Here is a 26,297-nt window from a genome sequence, read left to right as displayed (position 1 = left end):
TATCAAATTTTGATTGATTTCAAAAAATTTGATTAATTTTGATTTCAATTAAGGTTAAGATCAAAATCTTCATCTAAATTTCTTAAATAAAGGGCTAAAAATTTCGGCATCAGATTATCAAATTTAGTAATGTGGGACAATAAATTATTAATCTGTGAAACTATTTTGCCTTCGTTGCAGATTTGCAGATTGAATTTGCCGGACATTTAATGACCGGAATTACTATTGGTAAATACTAATTAGGATATATCATGGTTGTTGGATCAGTAAGATTAATTGTTTAATCTATGATAGACTTTTAACTAGAACGTTTTTCCTTTCCGATTTTTCTAACAAAAAGAGGAATTAGAGGAATTACTTTAACGGTGTAAGGAGGAAAAACTTTGGTCAAGATGCCACAAACAACACTCTTCCGTTCGGAAGAGATGTCTCTCATCCAACTATACATACCATCGGAAATAGCTCAACCAACTGTGGCGGAATTGGGAGAATTGGGCTTGATTCAGTTTCGAGATGTAAAGATCTTATTTTTATTTATAGATAATATAAAGTTATTTTTATTTATTATAAACAATATTTTGTAAATAAATTCTATAAAATTGTAAATTATTAAAGTTATTTAATTATTATAATATATTTTATAGTTAAATCCGGATGTAAATGCATTTCAACGTGCATTTGTTGGTGAAATAAGACGATATGATGAAATGGAAAGACACCTTCGTAAGTATTTATTTTAAGTTATTTTATAGTATTTTTATATATCCTTTTTTTTTCTTGTTTTTTGATTATAAAAGTATTAAAACCGGGAGAAATATATATCAAACTTGGGTTTTACTATATTTGGAAATTAAGCTTTACTTTTACCAAAATATACTTATGTTATATATACGTACAGTATACATAGTTACTACATAGTTTATCTAATTCGAAAATTTTTTTTTTAAAGGTTTTTTTGAAACTCAAATTACAAAGTCCGATATTCCAGTTCGTCCATTAACTGGAATAAATGCACGTGTAAGGAATGCACAGGAAGTTGATGATCTCGAAGATAAAATTCGAGAACATGAAAGGCGCATATCACAAATGAATAGTTCATATGAAACTTTACAAAAAAGATATTTAGAATTAACTGAAGCTAGACATGTTCTTAAAGAAACAGCAGTATATTTCGAAGAGGTTAGATCATTAAGGTATTCTATTTGTAATTTAGGATCATTATTCAACAATTTTCCTTATTAGGCAGTATCTCGTCAAGATAATATTCGTCACTCTTTTGATGAACCTAGCGCCCCCTTACTAGACCAAGACGTCGAACAAGGTGGTGGAGGAGGAAATGTTGGTGGTGGCGAAAGCCAACCAATGACTCTTGGGTATTGTAACAATTTAGAATATAATGTATTTACTTCATTTATTGGTGTTTGAAATTTCTTGTTAACATAAATATTTATATTTTTTTGAATTAGTTTCGTTACTGGCGTAATAACCAGATCAAAGATGCAAACTTTTGAACGAATCCTTTGGCGAGCCTTACGTGGTAATCTCTACCTAAATTACGCCGAAATCGACGAACCTATTACGGACCCCGAAACTGACGAAGTACTTGAGAAGAATGTGTTTATTATATTTGCTCATGGTAAAGAAATTCTAAATAAAATTAGAAAAATATCTGAATCATTGGGTGCAACACTATATCCTGTAGATGATAGTTCAGATAAAAGACAGGAGCACTATCGTGAAGTTAATGCACGAATTGATGATTTAAATTCTGTGCTACAAAATACTAATAATGCTAGAAGAGCTGAATTATTGAGTATTGCTGATGACCTTACATCTTGGATTACTCTTATTAAAAAAGAAAAAGCTATTTATCATACGATGAATCTTTTCAATTATGATGCGAATCGTAAATGTTTGATTGCAGAGGGTTGGTGCCCTACAAATGATATTAATCCAATCCAACAAGCACTTAGGACTGCTACGGTATTTTAAATATTGTTCTTTTTTTCCTTCTTGTTAATATATCTGCTATATATTGAGGAGTAATGGTAATTTTTTATTCTGATGTTCATTACAGGAAGAATCAGGGTCCACAGTTCCAACTATTTTACACGAATTACGTACTTCAAAAGAACCCCCGACTTATCATCGTGTTAATAAATTTACTTCCGGTTTCCAAGAAATTGTTGATGCATATGGTGTAGCTAGATATCGTGAAGTTAATCCTGGATTATTTACAATTATTACTTTCCCATTCCTCTTTGCTGTTATGTTTGGCGATTTTGGACATGGTATCATGGTTACATTATTCGCTTTATATCTTGTAATTTTTGAGAAAAAGCTTGCCAACGGAAAGTCAAAGGGAGAAGTATATATCTATAATCACATTACATTATTTATTATTATTATTTCTCTTTAATTTGTTAATTTTCTCTTTTTAGATATTTGAAATGTTTTTTGGCGGTCGATACATTATTCTTTTGATGGGTTTATTCTCAATTTATACTGGATTGATTTATAATGACATCTTTTCTCGGGCCATGCATTTGGCACCATCTGGCTGGCAATTGGTCGAAGATCCTAGTAAACCGGATAAATTAATTGGCCAACAAACTGGTGTTTACGCAATTGGTGTCGACCCGGTTAGCATTATTTTTTTGGGTTATTTTATTGTGTTGACCACATTTTCTTAATCTATCTTAATTATAGGCATGGCATGGTGCTGAAAACTTTTTATTATTCACCAATTCTTACAAAATGAAAATGTCGATAATTCTCGGTGTTATTCAGGTATGTTTTAGATTATTAATAATAATCATGTTTTGTTATATGATTATTACAATATACGTGTATACATGTTTTTGTAGATGAGTTTTGGTATATTCCTTTCAATATTTAATTACGTCCATTTCAAAAAAACCTTGAGTATCTGGGCTGAATTCATTCCTCAGATACTATTTATGCAATGTATTTTTGGATATCTTTGTTTCACGATCATTTATAAATGGTCTATACCTTGGTATGAACCTGATGCTAGTGGAAATCCAAGGGTGAGCCCACCAGGATTGTTGAATTTATTAATTTATATGTTTTTACAACCTGGTCACGTTGATAAAGAGAACGAATTATATTCTGGACAGGTAATAATATTTATGTGTGCCTATTTAGGGTTTTTTTACTCTCGAATATTGATTTCCTTTGTATACTTTATCATTAGGGAACTGTACAACTTGCATTGCTTGGAGTAGCTGTAATTTGTATACCTTGGATGTTGTTCACAAAACCTTTAATCTTGCGTCGTGAGTATAAGAAAATACGTGCACAAGGATATCATAATCCGCAAGCTGACGTTACACGTATATCTACAGATGAGAATAATGAGCACGGCGGAGCAGTAGTAGCTGAGGAAATGCATGAGGAAGAAGAATTTGATTTCGGGGAGGTTATGATTCATCAGGTGATACATACAATCGAATTTTGTTTGGGTTGTATATCTAATACAGCAAGTTATTTGCGATTATGGGCTCTGAGTTTAGCTCATGCACGTAAGTATTTTATTATTATTATTTTGTTTTGTTTTATTTATAAGAATAAAGGAATTTTAATTTTATTCAATAACATTTTTTTGTGTATATATAGAATTGTCCACCGTTTTATATGATATGACTTTGAAAAGTACGATACATCCCAAGGGAGTTTTAGGAGTTATATTACTCATAATAACAGCTCTCTTGTGGTTTATTTTGACTGTTGGTATCTTACTGCTTATGGAAGGATTATCTGCTTTCTTACATGCGTTACGTTTGCACTGGTATAAATCATTTTGATTTTTTTTTTGGTTTTTTTTAATAAAAATAAATAATTCATTATCTTTTTTTTTATTTATTTATATAATAGGGTTGAATTCAATAATAAATTTTATGAAGGTTCAGGTAGAAAATTTATACCATTCTCATTTAAACACATTTTTAAAGACTCGGATGATGATTAATTATAATTAATTTATTATCACATAAGAGAGGTTCTATTATTTTATTAACATGAATATTTATTTTTATTATTACCTTTAATTTGTGTATTTCTATTCATTATTTGTATTACATTTCTTCTTTTTTTTTAAATAACTTTTTTTTGTATAACGAGATAAAAAATCACAAATGATGTCTTTCTTCTTATATTTGAAAAAATATTCATTCGTTACAATAAAATTTTTAATTCAAACATTTTTTTAAAATTTCATTTCATTGAAAATAAATTTATTATTACTACTAAATATACTATATACTAATTAATGATCTATACATATATATATTATTTTAAAAATATTTTAACTATTAAAAATTATTAGTGTTTAAGAAAAAGAAGAAAAAAGAATAAATAAATAAAAAAAAAATTACTATTAAATTTCACCTTATAATTACAAAAAGAAAAAAATTGTTATAATTATATCTTAATATATAAGCTTAAACATTTTAATATTTAGCTTCTCAACGATGAAACTTACGTCTAAAAAAAAAAATCATAGTTAGTTAGAAATCCTCAAAAGTAAGTAATAAACTATAAAAGATTACATACGTATAGATGTTATTTGTAACAAGCTCGACAATTGAATTTACATTTTTTACAAAGTAGTAGTAATTTTAAGCTGATAGACAGAGCGAGATGCTTGCTTAATGCCATATGTATCCCCATATATTTGGGAAAATGATGCGAAAATCGTAACATTGAAGAATGAGTACACATACATAGTAGTAATATAGTACAAATTTCCATCATTTGTGCTTTAATCTACACTTATTCAACATATTGTTGTACTTTTGTAACAAATTAATGTACTAAGAATGTTATTAGATTGATAAATGAGCGTCCCATGTTTGATCAATATTTTACTCTATCTCAAATAAAATCCTATCGAATCGTTATTGTTAACTTTAAACTAAGATTTTTTCTTTTTTTTTTCTTATTATAATTTTCTTAATTATATTTTATATTATTATATTTTATATTTGAATAAGAAAATATCCTCAATAAATAAATTAGTGTTAGTTGTTGTCCCGGTGAATAGAAATATTTTTAACTAATTTTTCATTTCAAATAAAAGATTATAGGAAAGTTTTCGGTTTAGCTTATAATTGCTTTCTTATTCTCATTCTTCCTGAGGTCGCCCATTCGGAAATTAACTCATCTTTGGATTGTAGAAGCCAATCAAGCAATTCTTTTGCAGTACTACGCTCTTGCGAAGTCGCGGTTATACACTTTAGTAGCAACTCTCGTGACTTTTTCCCATTGACATTTTTCTCTATGTGAAATTTAATTTTGATAGGATCTGTTACAATTTCTCTAAGATTCTTAAGATCGGTGTCAAGGATCCCTCCCCAAGGTGCCTGACCTGAAAATATTCTCCATGCTAAAACTCCGGTCGCATACACATCTTCGGAACAAGGATCAATTGGGTATTGAAGAACTGCATGATCGTTTTTGGTACGGGGTAGTGTCGCCGCGGACCTTAATATTTTGTCGATTATGAATGAATTTTCGTTTAATAAAATATATATGTTAATTATATATATATACTAACTTACCTGTACAATTTGTAGCCATGATCCGGTACCGTCTTTATCCATGGGAGATGTTCCAACTTATCGTTTGTCACCTCGCCAACGGACCAACTATTGTTTTCAATGACAGATGAAAATTTAAATATATTGTACATATGCGTTTCGTGCGTTTGTTAATAAAAGTTAATAAATAGAACTTTCTCTTACTTACGCTAAAACATCATCGCGATTGATGAACTCAGCTTTACCAAAATCGATTACTACAAGTTCAGGTTTTATGCTCCCGTCTGCCAACTTCTCGGTAGTATTATTTACCATCATGTTAACCTCGGACAGGTCGCGATGCGCGAATCCAGCATCGTGAAGTGCCTTAATGCCTTTCACCATGTCATGGATGAGCCTGTATTTTTGTTCTCCTGTAATTGGAGAACGGGTATTGAAGGCGTATTCTTTTAACGTATAATTATATCTTTCCATAGAAAGGCCAACTAACTCATCATATTCTTCGTCTTTATAAACAGATCGGATTTGTCCAGTGTTAGAGACTCCTTTCGTTTTTCTACAATAAACATACGTTTATATATGATATAACGATCGAATTTTTCAATAATTATAAAAAAAGCTTATTAAGCTTACAAGCAGCATACTGCTTCCTTAATCCTGGTCTCAAGCGTACCCTCCGAAATTTCCTTGAAATTTTGAACGACATATTTATCATCGCCCGGAACGTGGAAAACTCGCTTAAAGAATCCTTCGGCGTCAACTTGAATTGGCTTCCCAAGTGATTCAAAGCTTTCGACTGGTACTTTTACTCTATTCGCCTCTACAGAAAGTGACAAACCATCAGCTTCATTAGTTATATATAAAAAAATTTTTTTTTTAAAAAGATTTGATTTTTTACATACCCGCAACTAGACGTTGCCAAATCGAAAGTCCTTCGGGTGACGAATTGCCCTGTCGTAGATTCAAAGCTGCCAGAAATGCGTCGTGCTGTTGCAATGTAATTTTTTCTTTATCATACTCCGAAACTTTAAAAGGTGTCCGTAAATATTTGTCAAAGAATTTTGGTCCAACTTTGAGATCGAGAGCCACCTTATCAAGAAAGGCAACTCGGGTCCAATATCGTGCATCTTGTAATTCCGGAAAGCCGATCGTGTCGAGCTCACGTAGCTCACCAAATGGTTTTGAAATGATCACATTACATCGCAATCGATTCTCTCCACGCGCATAAGAAACATCCTTCACAATTACGAGAATTGCATTGCGTTCATCTCTACACTTTTTAATATTTTGTGCACCCATTGTGATGTAGAGACGTGCAAAGTTGCAATGCGTTTCTGTTGGTTGAAATCTAACCGGAGGGAGTGTTCTACGTTCGAATGTGTCAAAAAGAGGACGTGACATCGGATCTAAACGTTCAGCGGCAGCTTGGGGAAGTTTTGCAACATTACTACCACTCCTTGAAACTTGGCGGAACGAATACAAAGGTACTATATATATTTTACTAATTTACACGCGAAAAAAAAAATATATTAAACAAAAGAAAACGTTAAAAAAGAAAAAGTTTTATGAAAATAAAAAAAACATGAATAATACCTCTCAATATTTGGTGCTACACTACAAACATCACCAAATTCTTCATGAGGGAGTTTAGCACCAACCTGAGCAAGTGCGAATTCCAATTTATTTAGATCATGTGGTGGTTTTGAAAATTTCGTTGTTAAATCGACAAAACACGCCAACATCAAATTTGCTTCGTTGAATATTATGGAACCTTCCGGATGGAATTTGAATGCATTATAAATAATCTGGGCTAAATCATCATAAAATTTTGAAACTGCACCATCGTATTCTCCTGCCCAAAGATTATGTTCAACTGTTGTCAAATCCATCAGACGTGAAATGATTTGGCGGTAAATGACGGCAGATTCGTCTTCAGGATTAACAAAAGGGCGACACCATGCTTGAGAAACAAAATAATCAAGTATATACGTCCCAAGACGAAGTAATCGATCACGACTTATTAATTGTTCGTTTAAACAAAGTGTTTCAAGATATTTTCGCAGCGCTATCGTCTGTTTTGGCTCTGGTTCGGGTAGTACATCAGGAACCGGAGCAACCAAAGACTGAGGTACATCTGACATCGATTCAAGTTGTTCATCTTGATCACTAATGCGCGAGTCTTCGGTTCGACTTGTCCCAGGTGCCACATTAGGTCGACCGCGCTTGCCTCGGGACTTTCGAGACGAATTTTTACGATTATTTCGTGCTCGTTTCTTACCGCGAGAATTTCGAGATTTAGCACGGGCTGGTGCTCTAGTACTTGAGGGTGGTTCCGTAATAGAAGGTGGTTCCGTAATTGAAGGTGGTTCCGTAATTGAAGGTGGTTCCGTAATTGAAGGTGGTTCCGTAATTGAAGGTGGTTCCGTAATTGAAGGTGGTTCCGTACTTGAAGGTGGTTCCGTAATTGAAGGTGGTTCCGTACTTGAAGGTGGTTCCGTATTTGAAAGTGGTTCCGTCATCGCATTTACATTATCTGAATTAAGGTCCTCCATTGGTACAACCTCCTCGTTTCCGTCAACATTCATCGCAAGACTCTCATCATCGTTTTCAGAAACAATCTTACGACGTTTGTTTACATTGCTCGCATCTTCAACAGGATGCTCCTTTACATCTTCTGTATTAGCAATGGCAGTTTGAGGTTGATCTTGATCACGAACGTCACTTCGCCCCTTTCTTCGGCGTACACGACGTCCTTGTCCTTTCCCGTTTCTGCGTTTACGACTACGTCCACTTACGCCCGGGATTACGCTGTCCGGGATTACGGCAGCTCCTTCTGGTTGTTCCGTTGAATCGATTTCGTTACCGTTATTGTTGCTCATTTTATCATTATCCGCTTTATTGTTATTTTCGGTGGCAGTAATATTACTGACTTGACTGATATTGCTGGTGATAATACTATTACTGACTTTGCTATTATCGCCGTTAATGACTTGACTACTATTGCTGGTGGCAATAATATTACTGGCTTTGCTATTATTACTGCTACCGACTTGATTACTGTCGTTGACGACAATACTCTTATTGACTTGACTATTGCTGACCTGACTGCTGGTATTGACTATACTGCTGACAATACTTTTATTGGATTGGTTATTATTAAATTGATTGCTATTATTAAATTGATTGCTATTATTAAATTGATTGCTATTATTAAATTGATTGCTATTATTAAATTGACTGCTATTAAATTGATTGCTATTATTAAATTGATTGCTATTATGAGTAACGAACCTATTACTAACTTGATTGCCATTGTGAGTGACAAAACTATTACTAGCTTGATTGCTATTGTGAACAAAACTATTGCAGACTTGACTGTTATTGTGGGTAACAAAACCATTACCGACTTGTCCGCTATTGTGGGTAACAAAACTCTTACTGGCTTGATTGTTATTGTGAGAAACAAAACTACTGAACTGACTGTTGGTGATAATATTGTTACGCATGTTGTTGGTGATGTTGCGACCGATATTGTTGGCGATGACATTGGTGATGACGCTGCTACGACCGCCATTGTTGGCAATGACATTGTTACGACCGCTATTGTTGGTAGTCACACTATTACGGCCCATATTGTTAATAACACTGTTACGGCCCATATTGTTGATGACATTATTATGGCCAATATTACTGGTGATAGCACTGTTACGGCCGATATTACTGGTCATGGCACTGTTACGGCCGATATTGTTGATGACACTATTATGGCCAATATTACCGGTGATAGCACTGCTACGGCCGATATTACTGGTCATGGCACTGTTACGGCCGATACTGCTGGGAATGGCGCCGTTTCGACCGTTACTGTTGGTGATTATACCGTTACGACTGTTATTGTTGGTAGTCACTACATTGTTACGACCGATACTGTTGGTATGAACACTGTTACGACCGATGTTGTTATTGATGATACTGTTACGACTGATATTACTAGTGATGGCATTGTTTCTGTTGTTGATTATATTGTTAGGACCATTATTGTTTGTAAGAATATTATTATTAATCTGACTGCTATTTTGGGCGAGATAACCGCCGAATTGACGGTTATTGCTGGGAATAATACTATTACTGAATTGACTATTATTATTGGTAAGATTGTTACTAGATTGATTGTTATTATAGGGCCATTTGTGAAGCGGTAGTTCTCTTTGTTCAAGTGGCTGAACCAAAGAATCAATCTGTTCAACCCCTATGGTAGCGCCACGCTTAGTATTTATGTCCGAATTTCTTCTAGATGAATTTTCCAAACTAGCAACCATCAACACCTTTGGTTCGCTCACTTGTTTAATTGATGGTTTCTCATTATCATCATAATCATTTGTGTTGTCGCCAAATTCATTCGAAGTCATATTTTGCCACTCGTTTTCGACCTTAAATTATTAAGGTTTAAATGTTTATATTAAAAAATAAATACATTAATTAATCGAAAAAAAGCGATAGGAGAATTATATAATACAGAAAAATTTTTTTTTTCAAAAACTTTTATTCATACTTTATCATTTATAAAAAAAAAAAAATATGATACTAACCGTATTTGAGAGAAGTTGTTGGGCTTGTGCCCATTCGAACTGTGAACCAATGAGTTCGTAGGGCAGCCTTGGTCGACGATATGGATTCGTTCGACGACCTTGGTGCTTCTCCTTTTGTGTCTGTTGTAAAGGTGGCATCACCAGATCAACAACAGGAGAAGGTGAAGAAAAATAAAAACAGCTTACACTTTCTTATTTTAAAGCAGACCAAAAAAAATTTTTTTTAAAAAAAAAGTTCTTAAAGCAAGAAAATACAAAAAAAAAAATATTTTGCTAAAAGATACAAATATTTTTGATCAGTAAAAGGTAAAAGTTTTCCTTTAAATAATAAAGTAAAAAGCTTTTCTAAAACGATGATGTTCTTCGTAAATATTTGTCAAGCTAGTATAGTCAAAAAAATAAGCTTTTTGAAGAACAAATTGATATCAGGATATCTCAAAAAAATTTATATTGCTCATCTTAAAAAAAAATTCTTTTTTTTTTTTTAAAATAACCAAAAATGGATGCTGTATGTTTCGATCAAAATGTTACGCAATTATTCCTTCATTTCCCCATTTCTTCAATCATATGGCTCAATAAGAATCGGTTCCGAGAAATTATCGTCAGATAAATGATTGGCCAGGCTTGTTTTGCTCTCGAGTGACTCATCGAGTTTTTTATATCAATTATATCAATTATACCACAGCCGAAACGGTTTAAAATATATAAAATTCGTAATAACTGTAATAATCGCGCTAAATTGATCATGATTTGTCTAAAAGTATGATTTAGTAATCGTATATTCTGTATAATTCTCATAACTCTCATGTTAGTTATGTATATTTAGTCAATAGAAAATACAATATGTATGTATAAAAAAAAATTTTTTTTTTTCTCTCTGTTTCTATTACGTAAGACAACATAACGTCACGTGATTAACCGTTGATCCCCCCTATTACGTCATCGAATATCTCATTTTTATTGGCAAAACTTAAATTTACGAAATAACAGAAAATCACCAGAATTCACATACCATTAGTCATCAAAATATACTTTTGCTATATTTTTATTTAACTTAAAGTAAGCGTAACGTATTATTACAAAACTAACATGATGTGACGAAATGATCGACAAGTGATCGTCGAATGATTATCATAAAAAAAAAATTATCAAGATTGATTAAAAAAATAATGTATATATTTTAATATACATCTATGATTTGAAACTATAACTCCTCATATTTATGCAGATGTTCCAGGTGATGATGCATCTTCTGGCGAAGCATTATTACTTTGTGAAGGGCTTTCGTTCTTCTCCTGAGCTTTTTTATAGACAACTTCAAACAATTTTAGACTATTCTGTATTAACTTATGAGTTTCCTTTTTGATTTCTTCAGGATCAGCTTCCTCGCCTTTCTTAATAAACTCTTGTAAATTACCAATTTGTTCCTTAATATTTTTACTTTCCTCTTGATCAATTTGATCTTTATGTTCCATCATGTTCTTTTCAGTTTCATTTATTGCCGATTCGGCTGAATTTATTGCTTCGATTAAATTCTTTCGTTTTGAATCAGATTCTGCATATTTTTCTGCATCTTCAATCATCTTTTCTATTTCTTTAGAAGAAAGACCCGATGATGCAGTAATAGTTATAGACTGATCCCGATTTGTTCCTTTATCCTTTGCTGATACATTAACAATACCATCAGCATCAATATCGAATGTTACTTCAATTTGCGGGGCTCCTTTGGGTGCTGGTGGAATACCATCTAGTACAAAATTACCCAATAATTTATTGTCCTTAACGAGTTGTCTTTCACCTTGGTATACTTTCACATCCACTATTAAAACGAGAAAAAAAATGAGAAATTTTAAAAAATTTCAAAAAGCAACAATTAATGGCGATTCTTTATACCTTTAGTTTGACCATCAGCAGCAGTGGAATAAACTTGTGATTTCTTTGTTGGAATGGTTGAATTCCTCTCAATCAACTTCGTGAAAACACCTCCAAGTGTCTCGATACCAAGTGAAAGAGGTGTAACATCCAATAATAAAATATCAGTCACACTTCCGGCTAAAACAGCACCTTGAACAGCAGCACCAATAGCAACTGCTTCATCTGGATTAACGCTTTTAGTTGGTTCTCTACCAAATATACTTTTAACAGAGTCGATAACTTTAGGCATACGAGACATTCCTCCGACCAAGATAACTTCTTTAATATCATTTTTGTTTATACCAGCATCTTTAAGAGCCTTCTCACAAGGTTCAACTGTACGATCCACCAAATCTTTTGTCAAAGATTCAAATTTAGATCTAGTTAACTTTATATTGATATGTTTTGGACCCGTACTATCAGCTGTTATAAAAGGTAGATTAAGATCAGTTTGTACAGTGGAAGAAAGTTCTATTTTAGCTTTTTCGGCAGCCTCACGAATACGTTGTATAGCCATCTTATCACTTGTCAAATCAATTCCTTGTTCTTTTTTAAAATCTTGAACAATGAATTTCACTATCTTTGAATCAAAATCTTCACCACCAAGTGCAGTGTCGCCATTTGTACTCTTAACTTCAAATACACCATTTTGTATTTCTAATATAGAAACATCAAAAGTGCCACCTCCTAAATCATAAACAGCTATTACTCTGTTCCCAGATTTATCTAATCCATAAGCTAATGCTGCAGCCGTTGGTTCATTAATTACACGTAAAACTTCTAATCCACTAATTTTCCCTGCATCTTTTGTTGCTTGACGTTGTGCATCATTAAAATAGGCCGGCACTGTAATAACGGCTTTATGTACTTTTTTACCTAAATATCCTTCAGCTGTTTCTTTCATTTTGTTAAGCACAAAAGCACCAATTTGAGGTGGAGAGTATTTCTTTCCGTGCGCTTCTACCCATGCATCGCCATTAGTATGTTTTATTATTTTAAAAGGTACTGCTTTCGCTTCTTCTTGTACTGCTGGGTCATCAAATACACGACCGATCAATCGTTTTGCGGCAAATATCGTATTCTCGGGATTTATCACAGCCTAGAAATATCACAATTGAGTCAGTCCACAACTTGCTGCACAATTTTTAAAAGATCATGTCCGGTATATTTACCTGGCGCTTAGCAGCTTGACCAACTAATAATTCACCATCTTTGGCAAATCCAATCACAGATGGAGTAGTACGGGAGCCTTCAGAGTTTTCGATGATTTTCGGATTTTTACCTTCCATCACACCAACACAACTGTTCGTCGTACCCAAATCTATGCCAATAACTGGGCCTCCTACTTGAGAACTATACGTTCTATTTAATGAAATAAGTTCTGTGGTGTGAGAACTCAAAGTTGGGCGTAAGCCTAATGCTGGACTCTGGATGCGATAATCATGATGATAAGAATCATATTAGTTATTATCAAGGTAAGAAAAGTATTTTGAAAGAATATATTTATTTGTAAAATTTTCATTTAAATAATATAGGCTCGATTCGATAGCTTCATAATATGATAAAAAAACAATTGATAGAAATTAAAAAGAAATACCGAATGTAGTTATTATTGATACACACTGTAGAACGCCATACTTTTGTAGCAATACGCGAAGAACGAGCACACTTTGCAGATAAACTAAGCATAATACCTAAAGTTATTGTTTTGCTTTTAAGAGAAAAAAGTAGTAAAGTCAAACTATAGAACAAAAAAAAAAATTATTATACAATTGATACTGATAATCGGATTTTTTTTTTTTTTTTGATCAGGATCTACAAACAGGATTTTTTTTTTTTTGTATCGTGAATCATAATTATCAACGGATTCTTAATCTATAACTAAAAAAAATATGGAAGAAAATGTCGAAGATATTACAGGAGAAGTCGAACCAGACGATGATATTAATCAAGATATTGACTATGTTTCACTTTTTGCTAAAGAAAAGTAACTAATTAAGCTTTATAGCACAGCAAACCCATTTTCAATAAAAAAAAGTTTTGCTTAACTGGAATTATTCCTTTGGAAATAGAAAAAGAGGTGGAGGTATACCAAAGCGCGGTAGCAAAGATTTCGAACCGGATGGATCAGAGAATCAACATGACGCGCTTACGAGCTCGTTAAACGCTTTGGAAAAAGCACTAAGCGAAGAACGAAATGTATCCAGGTAAATCTTTTTAATAACGCACGTGACTAAATCCTTTAACTGCGCCATTAATATCTACCCTTTTGTACTTAGTCGACAATTATGTAAAGCAATATGGCATGGGGCTCCAATATCGAAGGCAATGATTACTGTTAATAAAGGATCTCACTTTCATAATATGGGACACGCGATAAAAGGAGAAATGTGGTTATATCCTGAAGAATGTTTGTTTATGATGGATAGATGTTCGTTGAGTATGCAATATTGTGATGTGGATATGTCTTTACAGCAAGCATATTGTGAGATAATAGGTGGATGGTTAACGTTAGAGAAGTATCAAGTAAGATGGAGAGATAAATATTTTGAATATTTCATTAATTATTGATGGTGAGATATTATTATTAATATTATAGGTTTATGCGCATTTGAAAAGGATTGGATTTACCGTATTGAGAGCACAGCAGTCATATTCAAATATTACTTATACTTCCTCACAATCGCAATCGTCAGCGCAATCTCCATCACACACAGATTTCTTATCTCATCAACTACAACCACAACCATTACAACTTCCATGGTTTTTAAATAGAATAAATTCATTCATCATTTCTCCATTCATATATATAACGAATTTATTTAAGTCATCTTCGATGCTACCTTCTAACAAGTCTACTCATAATAAAGAAAGTAAATCGTTAGTTGAATCTGGTGAATGTATAACGTATGGTAAGTTATTAAAATTCTAAAACTTCTTTTTTTTAGTTTAACGCATTTCTCTACTTTATTGAATAATAGAACAAGTATACAAGAAGTTACAAATAGTTGAATCATCTTCAATAACACATTATCATAATATTTCCACTGAAAATGAAGATTATAATATCGACTTTTTGGTATATAAAGAATCTGCACCTGGTAAATTTAAAAAAAAGAATCCCGGATCACCTTTATTTCATGTTGTAGTAGCCAGGTATTATAATATATTTTACATGATTCATCCAATTTTACTCAATTTATATGAAGTTATATCTTTTTTTTTGTAGTGCTGAAACACAAAAACCTCCATCAATATCGACGCTCTATAATTTATTCACCTCTTCTTCCTCTCCTTCTCAAACTACATCTTCACCTATAAAAAGTATTTTATTTGCAATTGTAGATGGATCAAATATTTCGTTTTTAGAATATAATGATGTAATGTTTGAAAACATTCATGTAAATTTAATTAGTGATAATGTTTAGCCAAGCAGAAATGCAAATATTCCAATGATAAGTGATATTACAAGTTTGTTTCAAGTGCTACTACTGAAATTAAATATAATTTGTATCTAACATAATCTTCTATGCCAGTTTGGTAATAGGTTTAAGGTATTTGTATGTAATATTAATAACTTCAAATAACAAAGTTAGAACTCCTTTTGGTAAAAATAAAACTATAGCTAAGAAAGAGTAGATAATAATAAGATTTTTGAATAATCTTTCTGTAATTCTATTAATCCTAGCACTGCCTGGTTTTTTACAATTTATCCCTCAAACATCTAATATATAGGTTGATGCCAAAATCACCCTTTTTTACTAAAACACAAAAAATTGTTTTTTGCAAATATTTTGGCATCCAGTAATCTGATTTTAATGAACTTTTTTTATTATTGTAAAGTTCAATAAAAGCTACAAAAAAAAAAAGTTTATTGAAATTGGACTATTAAATACCACATAATTCTAATTTTAATATTTTAAAAAATGGTTAATTTGCTAAAAGTATAATTTAATAAGTAAACCTAAGATCTTACCTACTACATTATAATTTAATATAAAATCATAATATTACTTTTAATTGATTTTAAAAGTTTAACAACTATATTATTAATTGGCTTATTAAACTGTTAACATAATTTATTATTATTTAATATTGAAGTATTATTATAACTAATAATTCCATTAGCTAATGGATTTTTCCATATTAAACTATTAAAATCAATATTAACTATATTTTGAAGAAGACTTATTGAAAAAAAACTTAAATCTTAAAAATAATTAAATTTATATATTAATAAATATTAAATTATAAATATTATAAATATTATAAATAATTTTATATTTTTACCTATTAAAAATTGAGATTTAATATATTTTATATTTTCATTTATCATATTTTTATTATAAAATATATTATCATTCTTTTAAATAAAATTAATATATTTAATATTTTATAAAAATAAATAATAAATATAATATAATAATATATCATTTTTAATGTCTTAATATTACGTAAACTATATTGATGTTAAACAAAATCCTGACATTCATTTCCCGACAGGATACTTGCTTAATACCATTTGCCTACATTAGTTTTAATGCTGATCAAAATTGTCAGGAAAATATTCTGTCCGAAAATTGTCTGTTAAGAAAACATAGTGTAACTAAACTAAAGTTGCTTGTCTAAACCTCTTCAAAATTCTACGATTAGTTTCTCTAAAATTTTACTATAATTTTATTATAGTTTCAGCAAGGTTTCAGCAGTTTCATCAGCATTTATAATAAATTTTGTTAGATTTTGCTTTTTTCCAGAGTTTTGCCAACTTTTTTATAAGACTTTCATATAGTTTTAGCAAAGTTTTGCCATTTCAGCATTTCTCCAACTTGCCAAAACCTCCTAGTTTCTTCAGTAATTTTAAACTAAACTATATATGCTTTCAAGAACAATATTAAACTGGCGTAAAAAAATAAATTTTATTAGTTTTAGCTAATAATATATTACTTTTTTTTATAATTATACATGTATGCCATCAAAATGTAAAAATTATTATTTACAAATGGCCATTTTATAAATAATAATTTTACACTAATATTTTTAACTTTATAAAATATTCTTTACTGTTTTTCACAGGCTCCAATATTTTATTAAAAAATTGTATTACTATCATTTAGCAATTAATACTAGGAAACGGGAATCATTGTAAGTCCAAAGTGAAGTATCATAATAAATAAAGATGTTAACATATATCAAGAATGGTAGCGATTTCTACTAATTAGCAGCATAATGCCTTAGAATTCCTAAACAGAGAAACTCACGTAATCGCAATTTTCTACTGGTTAGCAGCATAATGCCTTAGAATTCTGGACACATGATTAATCATTTTTCATAGTGCGTAGACATATATAGTCCTTTGCATTCACTCCAGACAATAAAAAATATTTTAAATATTAAAACAATTTACCTAATTAAGAATATCAAAAAGTTTCTTAAAAAGATCAGAATTATCATTAATATTATTTTTTATATTTAAATTATTTTATTAATAATTCAATTTTTTGTATTGTTAGATTATCTTTTATAATTTTATATATTATTGATGTAGCAGGACCCTGCTTACTTATAAGATAGGTCATCCCTAGGCCTAAGGTAAAAATCATATATAAATTCTTTGTAGATTCTACTATAAAAGGAAATTTTATGTTACATTATTATGATTTTTTTCCTTTTTAGCTAATTAACCAATAGAATTTAAGAAAAAAGTAAGGTAAAAACTATTAGTAAAGAGCCAATTTTCTATAATAACCTTTATTATAAGTAAGCGGGATCTTGATGTAGCAGTAATATATTTTCTTTATAAAATTAATAATTTTATTAATAACAACCATTTTTTTAAAAAAATAATAAAATATAGTTTAAAAAATATAAAAAGAAAATATATTTACTTATCTTAATATTATTAAATTACCTTCTATAATTATTGAATTAAATTTTATATTATATAAATAAATAAATTTTTATTTGCAATATATTACTATATAATTTTTACTTATTTTTGTTGTGCCTCAGATCGATTCTTGCCTCAGATCGCAACTCACGCACCTCAGATTGAAATCGTCATGTGAGGTGCGTGATGTGGATCATTGATAATCTGAAGTGCTTTCGGTTTTAATACGAGGCAAATAAAAAATTTTTTTTTAAAAAAAATATCGATCGTTTTCTACTATTTTTTACTATTTTATTAATCTGAAATAGTGTTAGTTTAAGCTTTCAGGTTAGTAAGTTACTGCTTAAAAATTACTTTAATTATTATAAAGTTTTTAATAAGAACGGTTCTTTACGGCTAATTGGCTCTTTGAGGTAAGTTCGGAAGCTTTTATTTTATTTTTTTTTGTTTTTTTCTTTTTCGGAACGGTACTAACCATTCCTACCTTTTCTTTTTTTTGTTAAACATTTTAAGTAGGTTTTTTTTGTTTTTTTCTTTTTAGGAGCCGTATTTAACCCATTTCTTTTTCTTTTTTTAATAGGAACGGTTAAAATGTTTTAAGGTAGAATTCAATTTTTATTTTATTTTTTCTTTTTTGAACGGTACTAACCGTTTTTTTTCTTTTTTTTTAGCATTTCGGCCTGCGCTCTCCCGGTAAATAGGTATGCTATAATGTTTACTATAGTGTTAGTTTCTTTTCCTCCTAGAACGGTACTGACCGTTCTTTTTCTTTTTTTTTTTTAGCAGTTCAGCCTGGACTTTCTCCCGGTAAATATTTGGTCGCTATGTGTCTATGGTGTTAGTTTCCTTTTCTCCTAGAACGGTACGACCGTTCTTTTTTCTTTTTTTTTTAGCATTTCGGTCTGGTCTCTCTCCCGGTAAATATTTGGCGCTATGGTGTCTATGTTGGGTTAGTTTTTCTCCTCCCTGAACGGTACTGACCGTTCTTTTTTCTTTTTTTTTTAGCATTTCGGTCTGGACTTTCTCCCGGTAAATATTTGGTGCTATGGTATCTGCGGTGTTATTTTCTTTTCATATGTTTAAATAATCGGCGTATTTGTAAAGTAGAAGCGGTACTGACCGTTCTTTTGTCTTTTTTTTTAGCATTTCGATTTGGACTCTCTCCCGGTAAATAGGTGGTGTTATAGTATCTATAATGTTGGTGTTTTCCTTAGATATTAGCCATTCTCTTTTCTTTTTTTAATAGGAATAGATTAATGGTTTTTTGAGAATAGGTAAATAAGATTTTGAGCAAGAAAACATGGATGTTAGAGAAATGAAAATTTATAATAAGAGGAACGAAAAAAAATTTAATGTAAAATCTGATATTGAATAATATAAAAATTGTGTAATAAATAAAATCAACTTAAAAATTGAGATTATTGTCAGGTGATATGTGTGATGCAAATCATTGATAATCTTTACAAAGACACGACATTTTTTTATTACAGTTTTTTTTTATGGAAAACACGTTTTATCGCGTTAACAGATTGAAAACACATGTTTTATCTCGTTACAGTCTGAAGACACATGCTTTATATCGTTACAGCTTGAAAACACATGTTTGTAGCTATATGTTTTGTCATGGAATATACGTTTATCAGCAGAGATACATTTAATGGAATTATTGAACGTTACATTGGCAACCTCCCTACGTCAAAGCAAGAAAAAGCTTTGATAAATCTTAATTTTTTAAATAAAATTAAAGAAGTATTGTTAGACCCTAAAAATAATACTATTTCTAATAAAAATACACGTAGTTGGATTAAGAAAAAGTTTAAGCTTGAGGAAATAACACCTGGTGACTATAGGGTAATTGTTGCAGCAAACAACAACCCAGTGTTGGCTGTAGAAAATATGTACGAAGTTTTATGTCGAACTCATGCAGAAATTACACAGCATGGTGGGCAAGACAGACATGGAAGTCTATTATAGAAAGGTGGGGTTGGATTAAACAAGATATTGTAGAACAATTTGTTAATAATTGTACAATATGTGCAGTACGAAAACCATCATTTCACCCTTTAGCAGCAAAGCCTATCATTGCAAGGAATTTTCTATCTCGTGTGCAAGTAAATATTTAATTTATTTTATATTCTTTTTTTTATTATTATTATATTTAATTTATTTTTTATTTTTTTTTAGATGGATCTTATTGATTTATCATTTGACGCAGATGGCGAATATAAATATATTTGCCATGTAAAGATCATTTCTTTACAAGATTCTTCTTGGGAAGCAGGCTTTCTTACTTCAAAAGAAGCTATTGAAGTAGCAGCATATCTTTTTGAACTTTTCCATTTTTAGGCTCTCCTCCAACTATTTTACAGTCTGACAACCGTTTTAGAGCTTTATAAGAGGGCACTAAAGCGAATATTGAATGGGTTTTGGCCTAAAGAGTTTTGTGGCTTTTGGGAGAAATAAAGGAATTAATTGAAATGTAAAAAAAGTACTACAGTAATGATTATAAATGGTCGTCCACGACATCCGCAGTCTCAGGGCCTAGCTTGAACGTGCTAATGGAATTTTACAACAAAAGCTTGGTAAGTGGCGAGAGAATACTGGCCGAACTGATTGGTCTTTTGGTCTTAAATTTGTTATTTCAGCTATGAACAATTCATGGTGTCGGTCCCATAAAAAAACACCATATGAACTCGTATATGGTGATAAACCACGTGGAAATTGTACTTTAATTGATGAATTATTTGCAAAAAATATCTATAATGAAGAGGATATACCTGATACTATACAAATATATGATAGTATTGAAGATTTGGATAGTGATATAATAGATGATTTGCAAGGTAAGGTTTTTAATACTAAAAAAATTATTAATTTCAATAATATTTATTAAATTTAATAAAATGTTTTTTTTAATCTAATTGCCAAATTTTATTATTTATCATACTAATACAATTAGAATCAAATATTCCAGTTCAACAATTAGATATTGAAAGAGCAGTGGTCCAAGATCAAGATAATGAAAATAATAGACATATAGTACTTATTGATCCAGTCCTTTTAGATATTACAAATAATACACAGCACGAAGTATTAAGAAATATGGCTCGTCAAGACCTTCAAGATTATACAAATAAGATGGCCAATCAAATGAGCAAGGGAAGAAAAAGAATTAAAGAATATCAGATTGGTGATCTGGTAAGGGTTGCTGTTCCTAAAATTGATAGATTTAGTGTTGATCGACCCACTTTGCCATGTAAAATTATGGAAAAAACTGAAAATAATAAATATAGTTTGGGATCAAAATTTGGAATAATTGGAGTGTATTATTCTGCTAGTGAATTAGAACCACTTGGAACAGAAACTTTTCCTGAATTAGAAGTCATTCCCTTAAACAAAATATCAATTAGAGAGGCTGCACGTCTTCAGAGTGCGGGTTTAGATATCGGGGTATATGTAATTGTAAAGGCGAATGCAATAGTAATAAATGTCGCTGTAAGAAGGCAGGTGGAGCACTGTAGCAGTAGATGCCATAGTGGACGTTCATGTCAAAATAAATGATGCGGCATTTGTTATATGTAAAAATATATTAATTAGTCAAAAAAATGCATTATTACTGATGTCTTATATGAAAAAATAATAAAGAATTTGAATTTAAGTAATTTCATGTATGCTTAAATCATTGATTTTATTTGTTAATAGATTATACACAATTTTATATTATTCAATATCAGATTTTACATTAAATTTTTTTTCGTTCCTCTTATTATAAATTTTCATTTCTCTAACATCCATGTTTTCTTACTCAAAATCTTATTTACCTATTCTCAAAAAACCATTAATCTATTCCTATTAAAAAAGAAAAGAGAATGGCTAATATCTAGAAGAAAACACCAACATTATAGATACCATAACACCACCTATTTACCGAGAGAGTCCAAATCGAAATGCTAAAAAAAAAGACAAAAGAACGGTCAGTACCGTTCTACTTTACAAATACGCCGATTATTTAAACATATGAGAAAGAAAATAACACCGCAGATACCATAGCACCAAATATTTACCGGGAGAAAGTCCAGACCGAAATGCTAAAAAAAAAGAAAAAAGAACGGTCAGTACCGTTCTAGGAGAAAAGAAACTAACACCATATACACCATAGCACCAAATATTTACCGGCAGGTAGACAGTACCGAAATGCTAAAAAAAAAGAAAAGAACGGTCAGTACCGTTCTAGAGGAAAAAACTAACACCATAGACACCATAGCACCAAATATTTACCGGAGAAAGTCCAGGCTGAACTGCTAAAAAAAAAAAGAAAAAAAGAACGGTCAGTACCGTTCCGTAGAAAGAAACTAACACTATAGTAAACATTATAGCATACCTATTTACCGGGAGAGAGCCCAGGCCGAAATGCTAAAAAAAAAGAAAAAAAACGGTTAGTACCGTTCAAAAAAGAAAAAATAAAATAAAAATTGAATTCTACCTTAAAACATTTTAACCGTTCCTATTAAAAAAAGAAAAAGAAATGGGTTAAATACGGCTCCTAAAAAGAAAAAAACAAAAAAAACCTACTTAAAATGTTTAACAAAAAAAAGAAAAGGTAGGAATGGTTAGTACCGTTCCGAAAAAGAAAAAAACAAAAAAAAAATAAAATAAAAGCTTCCGAACTTACCTCAAAGAGCCAATTAGCCGTAAAGAACCGTTCTTATTAAAAACTTTATAATAATTAAAGTAATTTTTAGTGTAGCTTACTAATGAGTTAAACTAACACTATTTCAGATTAATAAAATAGTAAAAAATAGTAGAAAACGATCGATATTTTTTTTAAAAAAAAATTTTTTATTTGCCTCAGATTAAAACCAGCGCACCTCAGATTATCAATGATCCACATCACGCACCTCACATGACGATTTCAATCTGAGGTGCGTGAGTTGCGATCTGAGGCAAGAATCGATCTGAGGCACAACATTTTAATTTGTTTAATAATATTGTTAAATGTTAGATAAACTTCTAATTGTTGAGTTAATTTATTGTATTGTATTTATTTATAATATATAATTTTTTTTTTTTTGTTACAGCATATATAATTCTTTATTAAAATTTTGAAAAGACAAGTTTTAATATAATACATATAGTTGCGTAGAACAGATCAAAAATTTTAATTAAACACTAAGAACTAAATCACCGGCTAATTCATGACAGAAAATTATGTATATACTATCAGTGAAGAACTTAGGCTAGAGGAGTAAGTGCATCTTGAAGGTGTTCTTTTTTAGAGAAAACTCCTCCTCCTAGTCTATATCATAAGTGTTTCCAAAGACTTTATAATTTCTATTTAATTTAATTTATTTTAATATCATTAAACTTTTATATATTATAATTTATAAAATTGTTAAATTAATTACATTGATAATAAAATAATCTATTCTACACATATTTTATATATATCTTACACATATTGGGTATAAAGATGTAGTATGTACTACCTTGTGTTGTAATAGTAAGAGTTGCAACCTATTACTACTTTTAAAGTTAAAGTGTTGTAATATTACTTATAATTATTCAAAAATTTTCTTTTTGAAAAATAAAAATTACAAAAATAAGTTTTTATAGAACAAATATCATCATAAAAAGAAATAATAATATATATTTGTATAATTGAAAATAATTATAACACATTATAATAATTACAATACTATTCATTCTAGCATTTAAAGAATTAATATGGAAACCAAGATGTGAACAAGTTATTTTATGGGAAAAAAGAGAAGGTATTTCTCGAACATAAAATTATTCGAATCAAAGCGAAAGGACAATTCAAATCAACTTTCGAATTCAAAGTAAAGGACAATTCAAATCAACTTACAAATAAAGTTAAAGATTTACAAATGGGAAAAGTAGATCGATTACAAAAATCAGTCTCTTTGGTAAAGAAATCTATAGATACCTTTGTAAGGAAATACATATGTGAGGATTGGATTCCAATAAAAAAGAAAGTTGATAAGATTACGTTATACGAGCAAAAAATTATTGGATTAATAGATACAAAAATAATATTTTTATTCTTTTCTTATTTATATTTATTTTTATTTATAATTTTAGACATATAATTTATTAATTATTGTTAATTTTATTTTTATTTTTAATTTGTTTTTGTTTTTCTTTTAATGTTTTATTTTTATTTATACTTTTAAATTATGGTATATTATTTTGCTATGCTTTTTGATTACTTTTATTCTTAATTTTAATTTTATTGGTAATATAATATCTAATGGTTGATCAGACTGGCCTGGAGCTGGAAGTATCATTCATAGAATATTTGTGATTATTATGTAGTCCAAATATATTCTAATAAAGTGGTACATAATTCAACATTTAAAAAAAAATAATAATAATAATTACAATACTAGTAGTAATTATAATACTATATAATAATTATAATATTGTGTTGTAATTACAACAAAAGTGTTGTATGTATGTTGTAATAATTGCAACTTTACAACCTTCTAAAAATAATTACATATCACATCTTTAATTGGGTACTTAAAATATAGAAAATCTTACACAAATAATACATATATCATATATACATTAGGTCATATATACATTAGGTACTACTTATATATATTATATATCTATTAGATATCTAATATGTGTATAATATATATATAAGTACCTGATGTGTATATGATATATATATTATTTGTGTAAGATTTTCTACATTTTAAGTATCCCAATATATATAAGATATGTAGTAGATAAATCATTTTTTTACCAGCGTTATATTTTAAATAAAACTATATTTATCTATAATATATAATTTTTACTTATTTTAATTTATAATAATATTGTTAAATAAACTTCTATACTTCATAAATTATAAAATTTGTTGAATTAATTTCTATATTTTAAATAGAATTTAAAGATTAAATTAATAAGAACTTTTATCTGCAATATATTGTATTGTATTTTTTTGTAATATATAATAAATAAATTTTATACATTATAAAATTATTGAGTTATTAATTTCTATATTTAAATATTTTAAAAAAATTTTATATTAGTTATATTTATTTATAATATTGTTAAATAAACTTCTATATTTTATAATTTATAAAATTGTTAAATTAATTTTTATATTTTAAATAGAATTTAAAAATTAAATTAATAAGAACTTTTATCTATAATACACTGTACTATATTTATTTATAACATATAATGAATAAACTTTTATATTTTATAAATTGTAAAATTGTTGAATTAATTTCTATATTAATTTATTTTTTAATATTATTAAATAAACTTCTATATTGTATAAATTATTGAATTAATTTCTATATTTATTTATTTTTAATATTGTTAAATAATATTTATTTTTAATGTCGTTAAATAAACTTCCATATTTAGTATAAATTACAAAATTATTAAATTAATTTTTATATTTTAAATATAATTTAAAATTAAATATAAAAATAATTAAAAAATTTTTATCTGTAATGCACTGTTTATAATATATAATAAATAAACTTTTATACTATTTCTATATTTAAATATTTAAAAACTTTTATATTGTATTTATTTATAATATATAATTTTTACTTATTTTAATTTATTTTAATGTTGTTAAATAAACTTTCATATTTTATAATTTGTTAAGTTAATTTCTATATTTATTTATTTTAATGTTGTTAAATAAACTTCCATATTATATAAATTGTTGAATTAATTTCTATATTTAAATATTTAAAAACTTTTATATTGTATTTATTTATAAAATATAATGTTTATTTATTTTAATTTATTATAATATCATTAAATAAACTTCTCTATTGTATTTTACTTATTAGTAACATATGATTTTTATTTATCTTAATTTATTTTAATGTCGTTAAATAAACTTCCATATTTTATAAATTATAAAATTGTTGAATTAATTTCTATATTTTAAATAAAATTTAAAAATTATTTGTAACATATGATTTTTATTTATTTTAATATCATTAAATAAACTTTTAAATTGTAATGTACTTATCTGTAACTAAAGATATAGTACCAGCCCGAATTATGGTAGTATAACATTATATAATTCCAAAAAGGATATTTTTATTTTCACAAAAATTGGTTTATTGTTGCACAAGGTTACATAAATTTCCAAAAAAGGAAATTTTATTAATTCCAGTAGAAATTATAAGAAGTAACAAACTAATGCTAAAATTTTTTTTATAGAACTGCAGTCTAAATCACAGTTCTACAGACTATTAACATCCCTATCTGTAATATATGATTTTTATTTATTTTAATTTGTTTTAATTTGTTGAATAAACTTCTATACTTTATAAATTATAA

The 26,297-nt window shown here is 29.1% G+C and overlaps 4 protein-coding genes across 5 annotated transcripts; 2 read left to right on the top strand and 2 right to left on the bottom strand.

The window, feature by feature from the left end:
- Positions 1–334: 334 nt before the first annotated feature.
- OCT59_018587 (uncharacterized protein) lies at positions 335–4,281 on the top strand. The gene is made up of 13 exons (XM_025314167.2): positions 335–515; positions 645–723; positions 950–1,179; positions 1,243–1,373; positions 1,467–1,983; positions 2,078–2,368; positions 2,442–2,642; positions 2,710–2,790; positions 2,868–3,140; positions 3,218–3,299; positions 3,369–3,545; positions 3,640–3,811; positions 3,898–4,281. Exons 1-13 carry the CDS (start codon positions 393–395, stop codon positions 3,989–3,991), a joined length of 2,451 nt encoding a protein of 816 aa, XP_025185773.1. The 5' UTR covers positions 335–392; the 3' UTR covers positions 3,992–4,281.
- A 697-nt stretch (positions 4,282–4,978) lies between these two features.
- On the bottom strand, positions 4,979–10,400 carry OCT59_018586 (uncharacterized protein). The gene is made up of 9 exons (XM_025309056.2): positions 10,151–10,400; positions 7,840–9,991; positions 7,155–7,194; positions 6,974–7,062; positions 6,464–6,529; positions 6,195–6,381; positions 5,770–6,117; positions 5,583–5,669; positions 4,979–5,505 (listed from the first exon to the last, which is right to left on the bottom strand). Exons 1-9 carry the CDS (start codon positions 10,286–10,288, stop codon positions 5,127–5,129), a joined length of 3,486 nt encoding a protein of 1,161 aa, XP_025185772.2. The 5' UTR covers positions 10,289–10,400; the 3' UTR covers positions 4,979–5,126.
- Positions 10,401–11,164: 764 nt separating this feature from the next.
- OCT59_018585 (uncharacterized protein) lies at positions 11,165–13,814 on the bottom strand. 2 transcript variants are annotated; one of them, XM_066148866.1, is made up of 4 exons: positions 13,662–13,814; positions 13,237–13,491; positions 12,044–13,163; positions 11,165–11,969 (listed from the first exon to the last, which is right to left on the bottom strand). In XM_066148866.1, exons 2-4 carry the CDS (start codon positions 13,351–13,353, stop codon positions 11,371–11,373), a joined length of 1,836 nt encoding a protein of 611 aa, XP_066004753.1. In that variant the 5' UTR covers positions 13,354–13,491; positions 13,662–13,814; the 3' UTR covers positions 11,165–11,370. The 2 variants fall into 2 exon arrangements, with proteins under 2 accessions (XP_066004753.1, XP_025185768.1); XM_025314163.2 differs by having other exon boundaries at positions 13,688–13,814.
- A 114-nt stretch (positions 13,815–13,928) lies between these two features.
- Positions 13,929–15,492, top strand: OCT59_018584 (uncharacterized protein; the record flags this gene model as incomplete). The annotated part of the gene is made up of 6 exons (XM_025314162.2): positions 13,929–14,051; positions 14,137–14,271; positions 14,344–14,590; positions 14,664–14,976; positions 15,046–15,220; positions 15,294–15,492. The coding sequence occupies exons 1-6, from the start codon at positions 13,957–13,959 to the stop codon at positions 15,490–15,492; spliced, it is 1,164 nt and encodes a 387-aa protein (XP_025185767.2). The 5' UTR covers positions 13,929–13,956.
- Positions 15,493–26,297: the final 10,805 nt, after the last annotated feature.

The sequence above is a fragment of the Rhizophagus irregularis genome, chromosome 27 (assembly GCF_026210795.1).
Source record: "Rhizophagus irregularis chromosome 27, complete sequence".
In the NCBI taxonomy this organism is placed as follows: Eukaryota; Fungi; Glomeromycota; class Glomeromycetes; order Glomerales; family Glomeraceae; genus Rhizophagus; species Rhizophagus irregularis.
Note: the sequence above shows the minus strand (reverse complement) of the source record. Positions and strands in the feature narration are given on the sequence as shown.

What these genes read in the sequence shown, in the direction of transcription:
- OCT59_018587 (XM_025314167.2), top strand. Translation starts at nt 393, where the DNA reads ATGCCACAAACAACACTCTTCCGTTCGGAAGAGATGTCTCTCATCCAA. An exon ending in ACGGAAAGTCAAAGGGAGAA is followed by an intron (nt 2,369 to 2,441) that starts GTATATATCTAT and finishes TTCTCTTTTTAG; the next exon opens with ATATTTGAAATGTTTTTTGG. An exon ending in TCTGAGTTTAGCTCATGCAC is followed by an intron (nt 3,546 to 3,639) that starts GTAAGTATTTTA and finishes GTGTATATATAG; the next exon opens with AATTGTCCACCGTTTTATAT.
- OCT59_018586 (XM_025309056.2), bottom strand. Translation starts at nt 10,288, where the DNA reads ATGCCACCTTTACAACAGACACAAAAGGAGAAGCACCAAGGTCGTCGA. An exon ending in TCCCCAAGCTGCCGCTGAAC is followed by an intron (nt 6,530 to 6,973) that starts GTTTAGATCCGA and finishes CATTTCTGGCAG; the next exon opens with CTTTGAATCTACGACAGGGC. An exon ending in TTGGCAACGTCTAGTTGCGG is followed by an intron (nt 6,382 to 6,463) that starts GTATGTAAAAAA and finishes CACTTTCTGTAG; the next exon opens with AGGCGAATAGAGTAAAAGTA.
- OCT59_018585 (XM_025314163.2), bottom strand. Translation starts at nt 13,753, where the DNA reads ATGCTTAGTTTATCTGCAAAGTGTGCTCGTTCTTCGCGTATTGCTACA. An exon ending in GTCAAGCTGCTAAGCGCCAG is followed by an intron (nt 13,164 to 13,236) that starts GTAAATATACCG and finishes TGATATTTCTAG; the next exon opens with GCTGTGATAAATCCCGAGAA. An exon ending in TGCTGATGGTCAAACTAAAG is followed by an intron (nt 11,970 to 12,043) that starts GTATAAAGAATC and finishes TCGTTTTAATAG; the next exon opens with TGGATGTGAAAGTATACCAA.